General features: G+C 40.7%; 1 protein-coding gene across 1 annotated transcript in view; it reads left to right on the forward strand.

The window, feature by feature from the left end:
* Positions 1–18,251, forward strand: part of BATF3 (basic leucine zipper ATF-like transcription factor 3) — an 86,374-nt gene that overhangs the window by 58,421 nt on the left and 9,702 nt on the right. Inside the window, exon 2 of the mRNA XM_069233918.1 lies at positions 12,929–13,033. Coding sequence (XP_069090019.1) covers positions 12,929–13,033 — 105 coding nt within the window. The remainder of the gene's footprint in view (positions 1–12,928; positions 13,034–18,251) is intronic.

Consider the following 18,251-nt stretch of genomic DNA (forward strand, 5'->3'; position numbering starts at 1 on the left):
CACGGATATGGGAGAGAATCTTAAAACGCACCACATCTAACACCATTGTTAGCCCTAACTGGAAAAAGCCCACAACAGAAACTTAAAATACTAGCATAATGTAGCCACCAATTTATTACCTGACAAAACACATATGTAGCAACTCAGAAGAATTCTATTGTTAACTTAAACCTGTGTGAAAAGCTTGATAATGGGAATGTCCTATTCATGATGTTGTGCCTTAGGACAGTCTCTGTAACCACAACCGTTACAACCCAGCTCCCGCTCTCTGAAGTGCCTGTGAGCATATGTCATTTAGCGAGCACTGTACACACCAGTTAACATGCGTTCACAGGGTGAAGGTGAGGTTCAATAGTTTTTACTACACATTGCTGGGTGGAACTATCATGAACATAATTCTCTCTCTGCACCCCAGAACATTGCTTGTTCCTTCAACTTGGTAAAAGCATGAGAGTTGCAATTACAGTCGCTACTAGAATTTCTAGTCTAGAAAGTTTAAGGTAAATCTGGAAAAGGGAAAGCCCGACTCAGGTTGTGTGTAGAATTTCTAGTCTAGAAAGTTTAAGGTAAATCTGGAAAAGAGAAAGCCCGACTCAGGTTGTGTGGTTTTCAGTCAATCACAAAAATAATATTATCAAGATTTGTGAGTAGAAGATGATGCTACCCATTATAGCGCACAACCTGTTTTCACAAATAACTCACAGGCAAAAGTTCTACAGTCCAATTAGGAATTAAATGATCAATCTGGGGATAAGTGAAGCAAACAGAGAACCCAATAAGATGGCCCTCCAAAGCCTGACCCTTCTCTATCTAGGCATAGCATGATATAGATGTACAGCACACCTCTTGAATAATCACTTGCTGAGAGGCATCAAATGTGAGGTGCAACAAATTATTCATGCAAATCCAAGGGTGATGTTTTAAAAATTCAAAAGTGTTGGGCCCATTATTGTGAAAAGGTTATATATGCGTATTTACAAAATATTACATGCAGAGAAATATGTGCTCTATCTACACATAATGTGTCACTATTCATTTATGCTGAAGCCATGCAAAAATACGTATTGACATGAAACTTCAGGCTAACATGTACCCTTAGTAAATTAAATCAATTATGCTCAATTGGGCGTGTATTAGTGTCGGATGCTAGTCCTCTGTTTGTATAGATGGCTGAAAATGCTCTGTTACTCAAAAACATGACCACTGTCAATCAACCTTTGGCTAACCAATAGGGTTTTGTTGAAGCCATGTTCATATTCACCTAGCTTGAAAATCCAGAACCACTCTCTTTCACAGAGGTGACACAAGTATTTGGTGATTATTTTATCACAAGTAGTTGATTATCATTTTTGCCATTGTTGATTTATACACCTTTTTGATCGTTTGTAATTAATTATTGTCAATTTTGTGATCAAGCATGCTAATTAGTATTTCACGATTTGTGCTATCTTTTACCTTTTTTTCTGCTCGACTGGTTTTGGACATTGCTATATTTGTTTGCATTGGCCTTATCAACAAACTGGTTTTTATTTTGAAAGTGCTATGTAATTACTCTTTGGTCCTGATGAAGCGACATTACTTAGTCACGAAACATGTGTTGACCTTTTTTCTGAGAGATAAAAGATTTGAGTTTTGAATAAAAATCTACTAATTAACGATTTACAAACGTCTCCAGCGTGATATCTACTTAAAACAAATTGACCTCAAACTTTGTCTGTGATTTATAGGAGGTTGGGACAAAGAACACAATCACTTTGCTTGAGGTCCTATTTGTCTGAATTACAGATGAACTACAGAGCCTTTTCTCCCCTTGTTTTGCTTTTTCACATCTCTCCCTCAGTATTCCTGCCCTACAGCTAATCCTTTTCCTTGTATTTAAATCCCTTAATCTGTACAAGTAAATATATCAATCTGTCATATTTTTATCAGCCAATTCATGATTTCCTTCACACTGCAAGTATCTTCATCTAATATGTTTTCATGGCCATTAACTCCCGTACATCACAGTAGACGTGTGCTGCAGTTGACACTTCCTTTGTACAGAGGTCAATCCTAAACCCACTAAGCTCTTTATCTCCCATGCCAGGCCTAGTGTTTTCTAATCTATCTCATGATTTTATATCCCATTCCGGCCTGGGCATGTAGCTTGCCAATTTTAGTATTAGGCTTTTTCCTTTAGGATGTCTGATGCTTGATTTGCTTCTTCTGGCATTCAGGGATGTTGTTTCAGTTAGAAGCATGTATGTCACTGACACAAGCTTACCTAGATGGTAGCATGGATACCCTCACAAACATCAAGCTTAATTTCAACATATAGACCTTTATATGTAACTGATGGTCCAGGAGTGGGCACAGAAACATAATACATACATGCAATATTGTCCTGAGCTTATAAATTAGTAGCACACACAAACAGAATAGATAATGTTCACCCTGAACATGTTCTCCTTAATGTTAAGAGTATTGGTCTACCTCTTAACCTACCAACATAACTTGGAGGTGTACATGACCTTCCTCCAACAGGCGCACCTTACCAAGTCCATTTGTGGTTTCTTTTTCCTGATGTGTGCCTTGAGTGAAAATGTATCTTTTATATTTACTGTGCCACTAGATCTCTGGGGCCTGTGTGACTCGAAGGGCAGTCAGACAGTCATTGCATGCAGTTGCCTTTGGGCCACAGTAGCTAAGAACTAATACCAACCTGCTGGAAAGTGCTTTCTCTTTAGACTTTGACTTTGGGTTAATGAGGTAGATCGGTAGGGTGGTGTAGGGTAGAATGCATAGATCAGTTAGTGCATGTATCTCTTACAGTAAATAAAGTGTCCACAAAGGATTATTCATTTAGTCAAAAGGGATAAGACCTCATTTATATTTAAGGAAACATGCTATTAAGGTGAGGAAGTTATATGACACGAGTCACTATTGTACTATGTATCTCAGTAAATATGTAGCTATTTCTGGGCCATGTGCAAATGATAGTCTAAATGCTAGAGCCAAGTGAGGGTTGCATTTCTGTGACCACTCCCTCATAGTCTGATAGAGTACTCTGTTTATTGAAGGAGTATGATCACTACTGTTGTGGTGCTGCTGTGGAAGGAGTCGAACAATCAAAAACAAATTCCTTCAGCTCTGTGCTATCCAGCCTCCAGGGAATCTGTCTCTCTTAATCTGCGGATTGCAATCCAGGTGGCTTCTGAGTCCTGGCTTCCAGAGCAGTACAGAACACAGAAATCAATGGTTCTATACGCAGGCCCTCACTTTGTCCAGGATGTGCAGCATAGGCTGTGTCCTTGACAACAGGCTTTGTCTAGTGTGGTTCCTCTCAGGCCAAAGTGTGACTTGCTGGGACTGACCTGGTCCAGATTAGAAGTACACTAAAGGAAATTTCTGCTCCACTGATGTAGAGACACTTGGCTTTACAGAGATTCCTGCAGAAAATGGAAAGGGTAACTCATGAGCGCATGGAAGGAAAGGACCAAAAGTAGCTACAACTACCATTAAACTTGAAGGATCACCCTACAACCTTTGTATTGAATACATATAATGGGGCACCCAACTTTGAGTACCCCAACTCATATGTACCAAGTCACCACACACACCCACATGCAATTACGGGAAGTCGGGCGACCAATTGACTACACAACTGACACAGAGCAAGTAGGCAATCCCTCAACTGGGGTGCAGGCAAAATGATCTACCCTGAATGTCTGTTAATCCACTGCACCAGCTGCTCTAGTTTCATGCCCCAGTAATGGGGATGGTAACCACTCATGTTAAAAAGAGTAAGTTCGAGTCTACCTCTAGCACCTAACAGAGTTTAGAATTTAGTTGGTTAGCAGCAGACAAAATTATTAAATTGACTGATTTGCTCTGTAGCAGGTGCAGTGAACGCTGGAGGTGGTGTTTATCTAAATAATGTACACAGTAATGTTGCTTGGAACTTTTATCTCCTTTCATTGTGTTTTAAGAGTAGTTTGATGTGCATGGAAAGTGCTATGTGTCCATTTTAATTGTGTGTTGTAAATGTGCAGCTTAATACATCAGTATCGAACCTTGCCAATTTATAATTTAGGCAACAGTGATTCCACCACACTTATTTACACCTGTTGAATACAAAAGGTGTGAACGAGTATTCTATCCTGAGAATGTCACTGTCACTTAGAAAATAATTATTTAAGTTATTATTCGCCTATCTGGAACTGTATATAATGTACAAAATACTTAACAGTGAAACATTAGTATAGTTACAGATCATAAAGAAAAAATTCAATTTAGCAAGATTTTGTTTATTCAGATGTATTTTATTTCATATCTTAAATAACAAGGACATAAAATAGTCACCCCATGTGTAAAGTATTATTTAAGAATCATGAAATACAATCTAAATTGACTTGATCACTTAATAACGTTTGGTATGTACTATCTAATTAAAATAAACTACTAGCTAAAATTCGGTATTTGTGGACTATGCATATAAAGGTATATGAAAGGGGATAGAATGGTATCTATAAAATAAACAGCTCTTCAATTATCATTCTATAATAAACAGTTCTAAAAGTGAATTGAAACTATTAAGAGATTTCCAAAACATTAGATGACATATATACATTTTATGTAGTTTAGCCAAAGATATACCAGCACCCTTAAAATATCATCCAGGCCTGCCAAGCATGCACTGATATCAAATCACCATGCTTCCAGTTATAGGTAATGGATTTAATTACGTTTAGTAAATTTTAATCTACGCATTGAATTACACACACAAACTCTACTGACAAAGCAAAACTCTGCTTTGCCTCATCCTTACTTAAATCTGCATAATTCCAATTCCAAAGATAAAATACGTCCTTTGAAATAGATGTGATCTTTACCCTGTTGTCGCTTACTATGTCACCAGCAGTTAATTTCTGTCTGAAACGGTCTGCCTTAAACTCTATTGACAATCCACAATTCTGAATACTAGCTACAGTAATGCATAATAACGGTTACATACTTAACATCAATACCATCAATGTGCACCGGTCCCACTAGGTCTATAGCAACTCATTCCCATGCTATGAGTGCAACTAAATCCTGTGGTATAAGGGTGCAATTAATTGCTACTGAAGACAGCCTTATGGCCTTATTGCTTTTATTTGTTGACTCTTGCAGTCTACCGCTCCTTAAAATTCTCTACTTTGGAATGGTCGTTCCCACCCACCAGTATATCTTACACACTTGTTGAACTATTAATAATGCTAGGATGACCTTCATGACACATATCTACAATTTTCTTTTTCATGACAATAAGTGGTACCACCTGCTATCCATTAACGGAAACTCTTCCCCAACATATAGCTCCTTCTGCACCTCCTAGAGCATACGTGCCCTAAAAGTCTGTTTTAGACTTTGACCGTTTATCTACCAAAGACTTTACCCGTTTATCTACCAAAGAAGTTTTCACCATGTACATCATACATGAAACTACCATCCGCTAATATATTCATGAAGACCAGTATGCCTTGCCAATAGGCTAATAATCTTCCCAGTTACCATGCTATTTTTCTGTGGGTGCATTTGTATCCTTTGCACCCTGGGGTACGCTTTGATGTTCTGTCAGTGGGTAATAGAAACAGTTGAGGTCCTGGTCACTACTCACGACAAAAATGTCTGAAATACTTAACACATTTCATCTGCACTGGTTAGTTTAATTGCTGAAAAAACGCTTTGTTCACCACCCTTACGCTTCGTGAGCAGCACTGGTCCTAAGCTCCTATTGTATAAAACAGACTATTACACTGTTAAATTCAGGATTGAATCATCACTGCAAAAAAATGCATTCTTTTCGATCATTTGAAAATAGTTCTTGATGCAAAATTCTGAATTTAACTTGCATAATATTGAGTCAGTCCCTAAAAAGGATTATAATCCATCTTTACATAGCAGTGATTGTGACTCCCTTGATGATTTTCTGACTTTGCTTTAGGTCCTATTACCTTATTACACAACTGTGCCATGTATAAATAATGCTAGACAGATTTTTTGCACTTGGTAAATTTTACAGTCAATGTAGAATTTCATTGTATACCAAAAACCTTCCATAGCTACACAGAGTGCTCCTTAAGGTCCATTTTAGCCACAAAGTTGTCATCCTGGGAGTACTGCCTGCCCTCAAATGTTCTTTAAAAAGTACATTCCTTGGAAGATGAAACAATGCTACAGCCGTAGCCAAAACAAATTGCATGCATCTGATTTGATAACCATAAGGGTTTACTACTGCTTCCAGTGACCTGGACTCTGTGCAATGAAATTTGATGATTCATTCTTGGTAGATCGACTGTGTCTCTCCCCTAGGGTTAGCCAATGTGTATTTATGATGATGTCTGAGGTCTATGAGTAATGTAAGTGTAGCTACCAAAGGCACCATCCCAAAGGAACCCTTAGTTGGCAATAACCTACCCGCCTTTTTCTAGATGTTTCAGTTCTGTTTCCAACTCCGTGCAAGTGGGATTTTGAAATGTCCCTTGATTTATTTTTTGCTACAGAGTCCAGTTTGACACTGTACGATGATGTAAGTCTTTACATTTTCAAATGTCGCTTGCTAGTACTTCATTAAATTATTTTAGTAGTTTCTACTGTTCGACAACACATTCATTACCTCCCAACCACTGTTGTTTCTAGTTGAGCCCACCTACACTTGAACATCCTCGCTTATAACATGTATTTCCCCTTCAGTAACCCTTCCTTTACAATTAAACTTTAACATTCTAATCCTCACCTCTTAATGAAGAAACCATGACATCTGCAGGGCTGTACATCCATTTAGGTTCACCCAGGTCAGTGAAAATGCTTCCTTTTAATCCTCCACTGAGAAAATGATGTCTAGGGACTCCGAATCCACCAACATCCTTAGTTTGACTCCAACAATTTCCATCTTTCGTTCAGAAGATTGACACTTTGACATTTCTTGACGCTTATGATCAGAGTCTTGTGTCACTGGTGTCTGACTTATTCTCTTCCCTGTCCTTATTTAGTTGTTTGTGTTAATAATTCAAACAAAAGTTTGCACAAAAGCACTGTAGGGGTACAAAATATAGCATGTTAGGCAGATTGAATTGGTAAAATAAACCAAAGTAAACAATGTATTGTACAGGTGTTGTTTTTGGAAAATGTATCTTTAGTTCCCATTGTATTCACCTCTTCTTGGGTTACAAACAATGCCATTTGCTCAGACACTTCTTAGATTCCTGTTCCTTTGCATCTGTTTGATGAAGGTTATGGTCTGGCTAGTGCCTAGGACTTCATGTTTCTTGTGGAGGGAATAGCAGTCCAAAAACATCATGCGTGTGGTGTTTTGTGCAATTTAGGTCTTTGTCCGATGTTGATGTGGTGCTTTTCATTTGGATGGGACCTGGTGCCAGGTGTTTGTTTCATTTAGCCAGGAATGTTCCTAATAGCTTTTGAAAGTTTTTGGTGCAAAACAAAATCCCTTTGTGTGCTTAATTGTGAATGTCATAAAAGGAAAGGATGCGTTGGAAGGGTATGGTCTCAATTGTATCACATTAAAATAGCAGGAAACCGCCTTGAGTACAAGGTATTGTCACTAACTGGGCCTCTCACCAGTGGCTGAAGGGACAATGACGTTGACTTTTTGACTGTGGATTGGTGTTTTGGAGCAACAAACTATTTTATATGCCAGGTCAGGAGTCCCAGCGGACTAAAGCATCCACTGCCGGGTTCTGTGTATGGCCATATGATTACAGGTTCAAACCGCTCAGCACTTAGAAAAAGTGAGTGCCATTGAGTTGTGTAACTGATGTCGATAGTTTCTTTTTGCCTTCCTCTTAACTCTAGCCCTGTTTTCATCCACTTGTGCAGTATCATATTTACTCTAAAGAAAACCTTTATTAGTACTTCAGACCTCAGTGATATCTTCCCCCACCGAGGCTTGCCCGGGTGACATTTACATAACCTCTCTGTTGTTTTGCTCAGGTGCTCAGATTTTTAGGGTTTACACATTTTATTGGGTATTCAGTGCAATCAAGTAACAATACTCAAAACACATGGCACATGGCACAACCAGGGGTTCGAGCTCTGGCAGAAGCCTTTCTACGAGTGCTGTCAGCAGTATCTAAATACTCCATTACAAGGAAAGATAATGTGGAGGAAAATACTGTAGGAAGGCAGAAGAAAAAAAAATACTTCTTATAAATACTCTGTCCCCCATGCAAGCATTCAACACTTCAGCCCTGGGATTTTGGGCTGAAACATCCTTCCACTCAAAGTCCTCTAACTCCACACTTCATCAGGAGACTGCACATTCTCAGTGTTTTACTGTCCATTTTTTCTTTCTCAACATGTTCTTGGCGCCTGCAGGTTAGTGAAGGTGTAGTTCTTGCCGGCTGAGCCTTGCAAGGAACCACAATGAAGCCTCGTTCCCGGCAGCTCGCAAGTCTCCTTTGACCATTTGTAGGTCTCTCTGTCTATTCCATGAAGCCCTTCAGTAGCCTGTAAAAATCAGCTCTTTGTTACCTCAGAAAGTTAAGCCACTCTGCCTAGAGACTACTCTTGTTATAGTGTCTCGTTGATGTCGAGTGGCCAATTCCACAAGGACAGTTCCTGCTCCCTATAGTTCACTTTCTGGGGTTCTTGTGTGACATTGAAGAGGAATGGCCTCACAACCACCTACCTCTGTTTGCAAAGAGTTGTCAAACTACATCCAATGCCATATAAGACTTACTTGGACCCATAAAAGCTCAAAAGTAAACATATACTTTCTTTCTTGAACTCTTTGTTTTTAAGGCGGTTTTACATGTGATATGTTGCTGCTCTTTTATACTTACTCATGTTTCTGTCATTTGGAGACCACATCACTGAATGTCTGTGGTTGCAGGGACTCCGAGACAAAGACATTGTTTTGTTACTCCAGTAGTTGCACTCTTAGTTATTCTGTTGTGGCCCAGTAATGCACAATGTAGTAGATCCGAGTTTTGATTCACGCTAGTTCTTAGGGCTATTTACTGCAAGAGATTCATTTTACCATCTGCATGCGGGTGTCACGCATATGGATCCTCTATACCAGGGTTCTGCAAAGTCGGTCCTGGAGAGCCGGGTCCATGCCAGATTTTTTGCATATCCACATTTAGAAACAAGATGTTTCAGAAATCTACATTTTCCTAAATGTGGATATGCTAAAAATCTGGCATGGACCCAGCTTTCCAGGACCGACTTTGCAGAATCCTTATACAATACAGTGAATATTTTATGAGGGTGAACCAAACTGAGAAGTATACTTGAAGTTGCAATGGAAATATTGCAGTCCTTTTTTGAGCATTCTGACAAGGATGGCCATCTTGTGCACTGTTCTCTAGCTAACCCATTTGTTTGTTGGCAGTTGTATTTGATGAGTGTTGGTTGGCTCAGGTTTCGCTATTGTTAGTAAAGATGCTAGAGTTGCATATGTTGCAGAAAATACTTGACACTTATGAACGGCTTGTCATACCTCTACGCTTATTTTGATTTACTCCCAAGTATTTCTTTTTTAAGACATAATGCCCCTGGGAGTTTCACGTTGTCATTCATGCTAAGCACTTTATTTTTTAGGTTTGATGTGTTTGGTGCTTTACGGTTCTCATGACAAACATAGTCTCTTCTATGCTTAATTTTAGGGGCTTCTTCAGCTGTTGGCTTCTTTTTCTCTAGAACCTTCACATCATAGCTCAGACCACGTGGGCATTTTAGTCTGATAGTTGTATTATTAGCTAACTGGCTGTCTTCTGACCACCATTGGAATGCATGAGGGACTATTATAGATATATAATATCAGTCAGTGCGCGGCTCAGCACCATTAGGGAGTGAGAGCTGTCAAAAGCATCAGAAAAATCGGTGCTACAGAAACGAAAAATAAACTGTTTTATCTGTAGCATTCTTCTGTAGCATCCAGTTTTGGGTCTCGCTTGAGACAGTGCATGCCCGGTCACTTGCCAGCCGATTTGTTAACTGAAAGGGGCTTTCAGCCCCCTGCCCCCATTTCTTACTGTTCATTGGCTTCATTTTCACTCTAATGTGCTGGCTCCTTATTGCTTCATTGTCACTTTATATTTGCTGGCATGTAAAAAGTAATGATTGACTCTTTTTGATTAGTTTCCTTCCGCTGGGATTGAGGTACTTTTTATTTCTCCCTCTACCCTAACCAGCACCACTCTACCCTATTGACCACCCTACCATAATCATCACTATCATCTTAACCACCAGCCTACCATCACCCACCACCACCCTAACCATCAACACTACCAACCAAACCACCACCCTTCCCACCACCAATAGAACGTAACCACCCTCACCCTACCCACTGCCACCACTACTCTAGTACTCTCAAAAGACTTGTTCTCACCCGAAACTGTGCATTTTGGTATCTCATAAAGCTAAGTCATATCAAAGATTAAGAAACATTTACATGTTGTGTATAGCTAACTATCGCTCTGTTGGCCTTATCTATGGAAGTCAATATGTGAACGTTAATTATTTCTATTGTACAGCTCTCTTGCTTCATCAGCTGACTGGCGCATCCATTACTCCCTGCTGGATTTCGGATCATGACTCTATAGACCTTTTTCTCAAACTGGGACTGAAATTAACCCCACAAGGCCTGTGGTGCTTAACACCTCCCACTAAAAGATCCTGATATGAAATTCATCTTGCAGCCCCTTTTTCAGCAGTTTCTGGATAGCAGCAAAGTTACTGTCTCCTAGGCACAAACTTTGTGGGGCACTGGTAAAGTTGTGGTGAGGAAGCAACTGATGTGAGACTCTGCTCTAGGTAAACAAAAATTGATGATATTGAAACATTGGCTGGAACTCCAAATCCGCATTTGACCTTGGCATACTCTGCATCTCTGACTCAGGTGATCCTAAAGGATCTCTTATCTGCCAAATACCAGCTAAACACTCTTTACACAACTGAAGTGGAGAAATGTCCCTTCCCTTACCTGCTACACACCCTTTGATGTTGACTACCTAGAGCACCTGGTAGGTGTTACAGGCCTCTCCAGAGTGTATCCTTCGTAGTAAGCAGCATCGATTGCCCCAATGGGAAATGGAGTTCTTCTTTGAGGTCCCTTTTCGTCTTAGGTTGCGGACGTACAAAATGTCTGGGGGCGTTCACTGGAGATACCAGCAATCTGACCTTTACAACTGTTGGATTGAGCACAATCGGGAGTGGGATCTTTTTAGCTCTTGGTATTGGGACTACTTTTTCTCTTTTCCTCCATAATTTCACCCTCCTTTTCCTTTTCTTTTCATAAATTATAGTTTTCCACACTGTTCATAACTGTTTGCATTTTTTCTGTCTCATAACATGTTGGTCACTGTTAGCTGCTCCTCTTAAAGCACTGTAGCATGCAGATATAAATTACACTGATATTGCAGTGTTAGTTGTAGTTGATGCTCTGTTTCATACATGTACCTTTTGGTGTACATCTGGACCACTTGTTGCAAAATAAGTAACAATGAATTGAAGTATGGAGAACATCTGTTAGGATGTTGCTGTGAAACCTAAGGCGAGTGCTCACTTGCCAAATTCACATTTGCATTAATTTCATGTTTGAGTGCCATATACGTTTTAATTGCTGTGAAATGGTAGTAAGAAAACACTGTGTTCACCGCCATGTTTTTAATAAACCAATCTACAAACGAAGTCAATCTTGCTTTAAAGACTGGTTTTGTGGGCTTTTCTTCCTTTTTATATGTTCCTCCTTCCGCTGGAGCATGGTCTCATTACCTGTGTCCTTTCACTGCTTACTTTTCAAACATTCCTCTTTTCTTTTTGGTTAAGCACTTCTTGAGAGTGTATGTGTTTTCCAGCTGCCACTCATTCACTGTTCTCCCTGTTGCTCTTGCCCATGTGCTTCTCTCCCATGCTCCTCTGGGTTGTGCTTGCCCTTGGGTGCCTCTACCCCTGCATTGCTTCGCCCCATTACTACGTTGCACTGTCTTTCGCCTGTGTGTTTCTGATCCTATGCGCTCCACGTTTCTTCCTGTCTCCCATGTTGTGTACTTCTCCTGCAACCCTCTGTGGTGCTTCGACCCTATCCCAGTGATCCTTCCAGCCCCACCTGTGCCCTCTTTGTTGCTTCCACCCCATTCTCCTTGTTGATTCCCCAACTTGATCAGTAAATAAAAAAGGCCCGCACATTTTGTAGGCACATGCATGCGTGGGGACGCACTTACAGTTGACAGCACTGCGTCATTTAACCTGTTGTTTTTAAATTTACTTTTGGTTTTCTACTAAGCCATGCTACACAGCATCTCTAAAACCTGTTTCAAAGCCAATACTTTCAAAGACAATACCTATTAGATATGCCAATGCTTGTTTCTCATGCTTTTCTGTATGTCCTCACCCAAGTATTACCAGACAAACAAGCTTTGACAATACCAATTTGATGTTTGTACAATGTGCACCTGACCATTCCTCATGCCATACAAACATTAAACCTTTTGGCACTGTATGACAGTATCAGTTTAAAGTAAACATTGGCAAAGTTAGAAGGTGTTTCTATGGTGTGCAGATTGGCCATGGGTACTCTCTACAAACATCAAACCTTTTGGCTTTACCATTGAATGTTTTCATCACCTTTACTTTAACAATTTTTGATACATCCTACATTCAAATTATATTTGGGAGGCCAGCATCAACACAAGTATATATGGCTTCCATAAGTCCCTAGGTTCTTCCAGCCATATTGCAGTACCACTCTGGCTGACGTGAAATTCATTCATATGGATGTTAAATGTTCTGTGATGAGAAAAGTCACCCTGAGCCTCCAGAAAGCAATACTTTTGTGCGTTCTTTCTTTTGTTATTACTGTCATTCTTTCTTTTGTTTTCTCTTTTTTCCCTTCCATTCATTGTTTCTTTCGTTTGCTCTTTCTTTTCTTTTCTGTTTCTTTTAGAGCCCAGAGTTAGATGACCGGAAAGTTCGGAGGAGAGAAAAGAACAGAGTAGCTGCACAGAGAAGCCGCAAGAAGCAGACTCAGAAAGCTGATAGCTTACATAAGGTGACTGTCTCATTATGTATATTTTGTTGTATTATTAAGCCCTATGCTGCCCCACTTTTTTCTATTGGATTTGTAACCTGTATTCAGTGTTCTTTTCTTGACTCTTTCACTTCAAAACCGATGGCTCCACTGAACCAGGGAAAATAGCACATGAGTTCCAGAGCTGTCTTTACCGTCCCAAGTTTACCTTAACAGACATTCTGTGTTTTTTTACACAACCTCCAGTTCCAACCCCTCCAGCGTTACAATTTTGGAACACCTACAAGGTCACTGTGCTCCTGAAACTGAGGAGGACACCCTGTTTTCCACCAGGCCTGTACTCTTCTATCTAGCGTAAACGAATGAAGGGTCTACTCATACTCATCTTTCACTGATTATGCCTTATGAGTGCATTTTTTTCTTGGTTAGTTAAAAAAAAAATACTTTATTTATATTTTTCTTCCAAAAAAGAATAAACAAACGTGTACCTGGTCGACAATATAAGCACAATATAGGTAAAAATCAGAGACGAGGCAATAAAGTATACCGTGCAGTACATGATAGTGGGGTTAACGCATTTTCCTCATTCTTTGCAAGAGTCGAAAAACTCTTCCTTTCCTAAGGTTGATAGGATCTTTTGACCCAGTGAAGAGTGTGGTAACTATGCTCAGTTAATTCAAACCCAATCAGCAAATTTGAATACCATGACCCATGTGGCCACAGAAGAATACTCCAATCAAAATAAATGTTTCAAAGCTTTATTTATAACCACAATGCCAAGGGCGTGTAAATAGTTCGCAGAATCAAATGATAACGGTAAATGAACACCATAGGCTGACCAAATATACGAAACAAATTAATCTACTCACCATCAACACCATTAGACATTCAAAACGAATAATGCATTTTAATAAAGCAATCACCTGAGAGACAGAAACATGTTTCACTTCAATATTTAAAGACATCAGTCAACTCAAGTGCACAGATTCAGAATTCAGGGTTTGGGGCATAGGTTTTACCTACTACAGACCAAATCAGGACAGGCATGCAGGCAAAAGTCAAAAGGAAAAGACAAAAATAATTTAGAATAACATCTATCTCGGGCTAAGTTAAACTAACTATGAAAAATAAAAGACAGGTGTGAGCCTGCTAATTCCTACTCAGAAAAGCAGTATAGGGAAAAATAGCATTTGTATTAGAATATATCTCTCCTAGGTTCAGCATTCAATTCAGTTTCATCAGCATAGCATGTGGATCATCAGCAAAGTCTGTTAGATGCACCATCGGGGGAAGTGTAGAACACAGGCTGCACATACAAAATCAGGAACATCGAAGGGGACACGTTAACAGAACAAGATTCAAAAGGGGACTGCCTCAAACTAAGAAAGTACTTCCTTGATTAGAAATACTCAAAACAGTTCAAGTGGTCAGTTTGATGAGTCCACGATATGCAAAAGGGGCAATATCCAATCAGTCCCTTGACAGAAATCAAGTTTGCAACATCATGGCCGTTTCACACATTTGGTTTGGTGTCATCTCCTATTACGGTGTGACTCCAGTCATTATAACAATTTGTACATCACTTGTTGCGATCAACGTTCTTTCCCATGGCACAAGACGATTTTCTCCTTCCTCATGGGAACAAGTCTTTAAAACAATCATACTACTTTCCTTTCAGACATCAAGTTCCAATGTTGAAACATCCAAGGACACTGCAATGTAAAACTTGCACATACAATGGGGCTCTTTACTAATCATGTGAAACAACCTAATGAAAAAAAGTCATGTTAGAAAGAAAGAAATTACTCAACATTTTACGTGACTTAAGTACGAAACCTTCAAGCCTAGTTATGCTAACACAGGAAATATAAAGCATTAATATTGACATTAATAAAACACACATAATATACAAACTTTTGAATTCATTATTAATCATATATCATTAAAATATGAAAAAGTATTTCATTTAATAATTGCAATATTTGTTAAGGCATTTACACTAAGTATGACAAATATGTGCATTTATTTTTCTGCATACATGTAACTCTACTAATAAATCATTAAACATCATAAATCATTAATTTCTTCTAACAATTCATTCTAATGAGTTAAATAAATTTCAGCATTGTTTTAAATCAGGTTAGCACATTGTCAGTTCTGGTAGGCACAATGTCCATCATATTTATAAACGTGTACACTTTTAAAATCTGTGTCATTGCAACATGAATATAAATGATAAATGCTGATGTCTGGTGCACTAAAAGCAGTAATGAAATTTACGCTACAACAGTGGTACCGTTCTCATTTGTCGACAGAGTCTGTCAGTTTGGGGTGTCTTCTTTATCCATCCCGGCCCCTACTTCCCCCCTCAGATACTGGCTTCTCGCTCGCACTCCCATCATCGCCAGCACCAGACATACTCTCTGTGCCCTCCAGAAAATGCTGGCTCAATGCCCCCCAAGCCTCCAGATCCGTCTGCAGTTTCTCAGCAGTTCTCACCTTCTTGAGATGTTCCTCCTCTGCTAGGGACCACTCCAACACGTCCCGCTCCCACTGAGTCCCCCCTAGAATCCCTTCTTTCATCCATGTGATAGCAACCTTTTGCTTGGCTAGTTAACAGCAAAAACAGCAGGGTGATGGATGGAGTGCTTGAATTAATCTCAGGCACTGGTGGTTGCTCGAGGCCGCATCCCACTCCAACAATTTTTTGGCCACTATGCCACCTCAGTTTGGACCAGCCAAATGCAAATCAGCCTTGACCCTGCTCTTCATGGGAACAGCCCAGCCCAAACTGCCAGGCCAAGTCCTACCTGAACGGGAACACAAGCAGCCTAGAACCGGTTTTGCCATAGTTAGGGCTCTTCAGCCAGATATAGCCTGGTTCCAGCGGCACAGTGAGCCCGGACCCATGTCTGGGCATACCAGGGTCACTTAGGATGGCAAATGCAAAACAACAAGGTGATGGATGGGATGCTTGAATTAATCTCGGCCAATGGTGATCAAGCAGGACGCATCCCAATCCATCGTTTTTTTGCCCACCATGCCACCTCAGTTTGGACCCATCCATATCAGTCTTCACCCTGCTTCTCATGGAAGCAGGTTAGTCAGAACTGCTAGGCCAGGTCCTCCCTGAACCGGAACACAAGCAACCTAGGACTGGTTTCGACCTAGTTGGGTCTTCTGTCAGGTATAGCTTGGTTCCAGTGGCACAGTGAACCTGGGACCCACATCTGGGCATACCTGGCGCAGTTAGGTCACCAAATGCAAAAACAACAAGGTAATGGATGAAATGCTTCAATTAATCTCAGCCACTAGAGATCGCTTGGGCTGCATCCTCGTCCATCATTTTTTTTTGCCCACCATTCCACATCAGTTTGGGCCCAGCCATATGCAAATCAGTCTTGACCCTGCTCCTCATGGAAAAAGTCCAGCCTGAACTGCCAGGCCAGGTCCTCCCTGAACCAGAACACAAGCAACCTAGGACCGGTTTTGCACTAGTCAGGGATTTTCAGCCAGGTATAGCTTGGTTTCAATGGCAAAGTGAGCCTGGTACTCACGTCAGGACATACCCGTAACTAGGATGAAACTGGTCCTAGGTTTCTTGTGTTCTGGTTCAGGGAGGACCTGGCCTGGCAGTCCGGGCTGGACTGTTCCCATGAGGAGCAGGGTCAAGATTGATTTGCACATGGACGATCCAAACTGAGGTGGCATGGTGGGCAATAAAAGATGGATTGGGATGCGGGTCCGAGTGATCGATAGTGGCTGAGATTAATTCAAGCATTCCAACCATCTACCTCGTCGTTTTTGCATTTGCGGCCCTAAGTACGCTTGGCATGTCCAGTTGTGGGTTCCAAGCTCACTGTGTCACTGGAACCAAGTCATACCTGGTTCAAGAGCCCTAACTGGGGCAGAAATGGGCCTAGGTTGCTTGTGTTCTGGTTCAGGGACGATCTGGCGTGGCAGTTCAGGCTGGACTGTTCCCATGAGGAGGAGGGCTAAGACTGATTAGGATATGGCTGGGTCCAAACTGTGGTGGCATTGTGAGCAAAAAAAAGATGGATTGAGATGCAGGCCTGAGCGATCGCCAGTGGCTGAGATTAATTCAAGCATTCCATTCATCTACCTTGTTGTTTTTGCATTTGCAGCCTCAAGTGCACTGGGTCTGTCCAGATATGGGTCCCAGGCTCATTCTAATTAGGGCAAAACTGGTACTAGGTTGCTTGTGTTACGGTTCAGGAAGGATCTGGCCTGGCAGTTCAGGTTGGTCTGTTCCCACGAGGAGCAGGATCAAGAATGATTTGCATATGGGTGGGTCCAAACTGAGGTGGAATAGTGGGCAAAAAAACAATGGATTGGGAAGCGGCCCGAGCTATTGCCAGTGGCTGAGATTAATTGAAGCCTTCCATCCATCACCTTGTTGTTTTTGCCTGAGTTAACAGAACATCCCAATCCCGAACTGTTTTAGGTGGCATCATCAACCTCATTTATTTAGACCTTTTAGTGATATTTGGCATTGTTGACCATGCTGCTAACCCATCTTCATGACCAGTTTTTGATTAGTTTAGTTTGTTCCTCATCAGTAGGACTCAAACACTGTTTTTTCCTCCCTTCATTTCTCAGCCTTTAAAGGTCTTTGTTGTCCTCTGATATGCGTATCTGTTTTGAGTGACTAGCGAGGATCAGTTGATGCTTCAGTTTTGCTAATAAACAAAGGCCAGTAGAGATCCTCTTCTTTTCTGGTGGGCCTGGGAATGGCTGACACAGATTTCAAGTATTGGATATTGCAATTTCAAAACTACATGTTTGGCAACCATTCATACTCACTAAGATGACTGAGGTTGGGGAGGCATCTATCTGGACTTATCAAAAACCATTCCTTTTGGTCTCAGGAGTTGGGACTTGTTAGAGCCTGTTAAGGTGGCAACAAATTTGGGTCTAGAGCTTGCTCAAAAGGTGTTTCTGGAGTCCTTATCTAGGCAATATGTTCAGCTTGCACCTTTCATCTTAATATGATTTGCCTGAAGTTACAGCTCTTGGGGGCTCCGGATAGAATTGTGGTAATTCACAATGATTGGGCTCCCCAACAATCCCCTCAAGCAGTTGAAGATGGCGTAGAATGCTTAGACCGTTTCTGGGTACTGGTGCACAAAAATATAAGCTATAGAAAACGTTTAAATGCTTGTGTTGACTTTTAAAGTCACTGTTCCAGGATTACCTTTTCCTAGGGCAGAGGACCTTC

Source organism: Pleurodeles waltl, chromosome 5, assembly GCF_031143425.1.
Source record: "Pleurodeles waltl isolate 20211129_DDA chromosome 5, aPleWal1.hap1.20221129, whole genome shotgun sequence".
NCBI lineage: Eukaryota > Metazoa > Chordata > Amphibia > Caudata > Salamandridae > Pleurodeles > Pleurodeles waltl.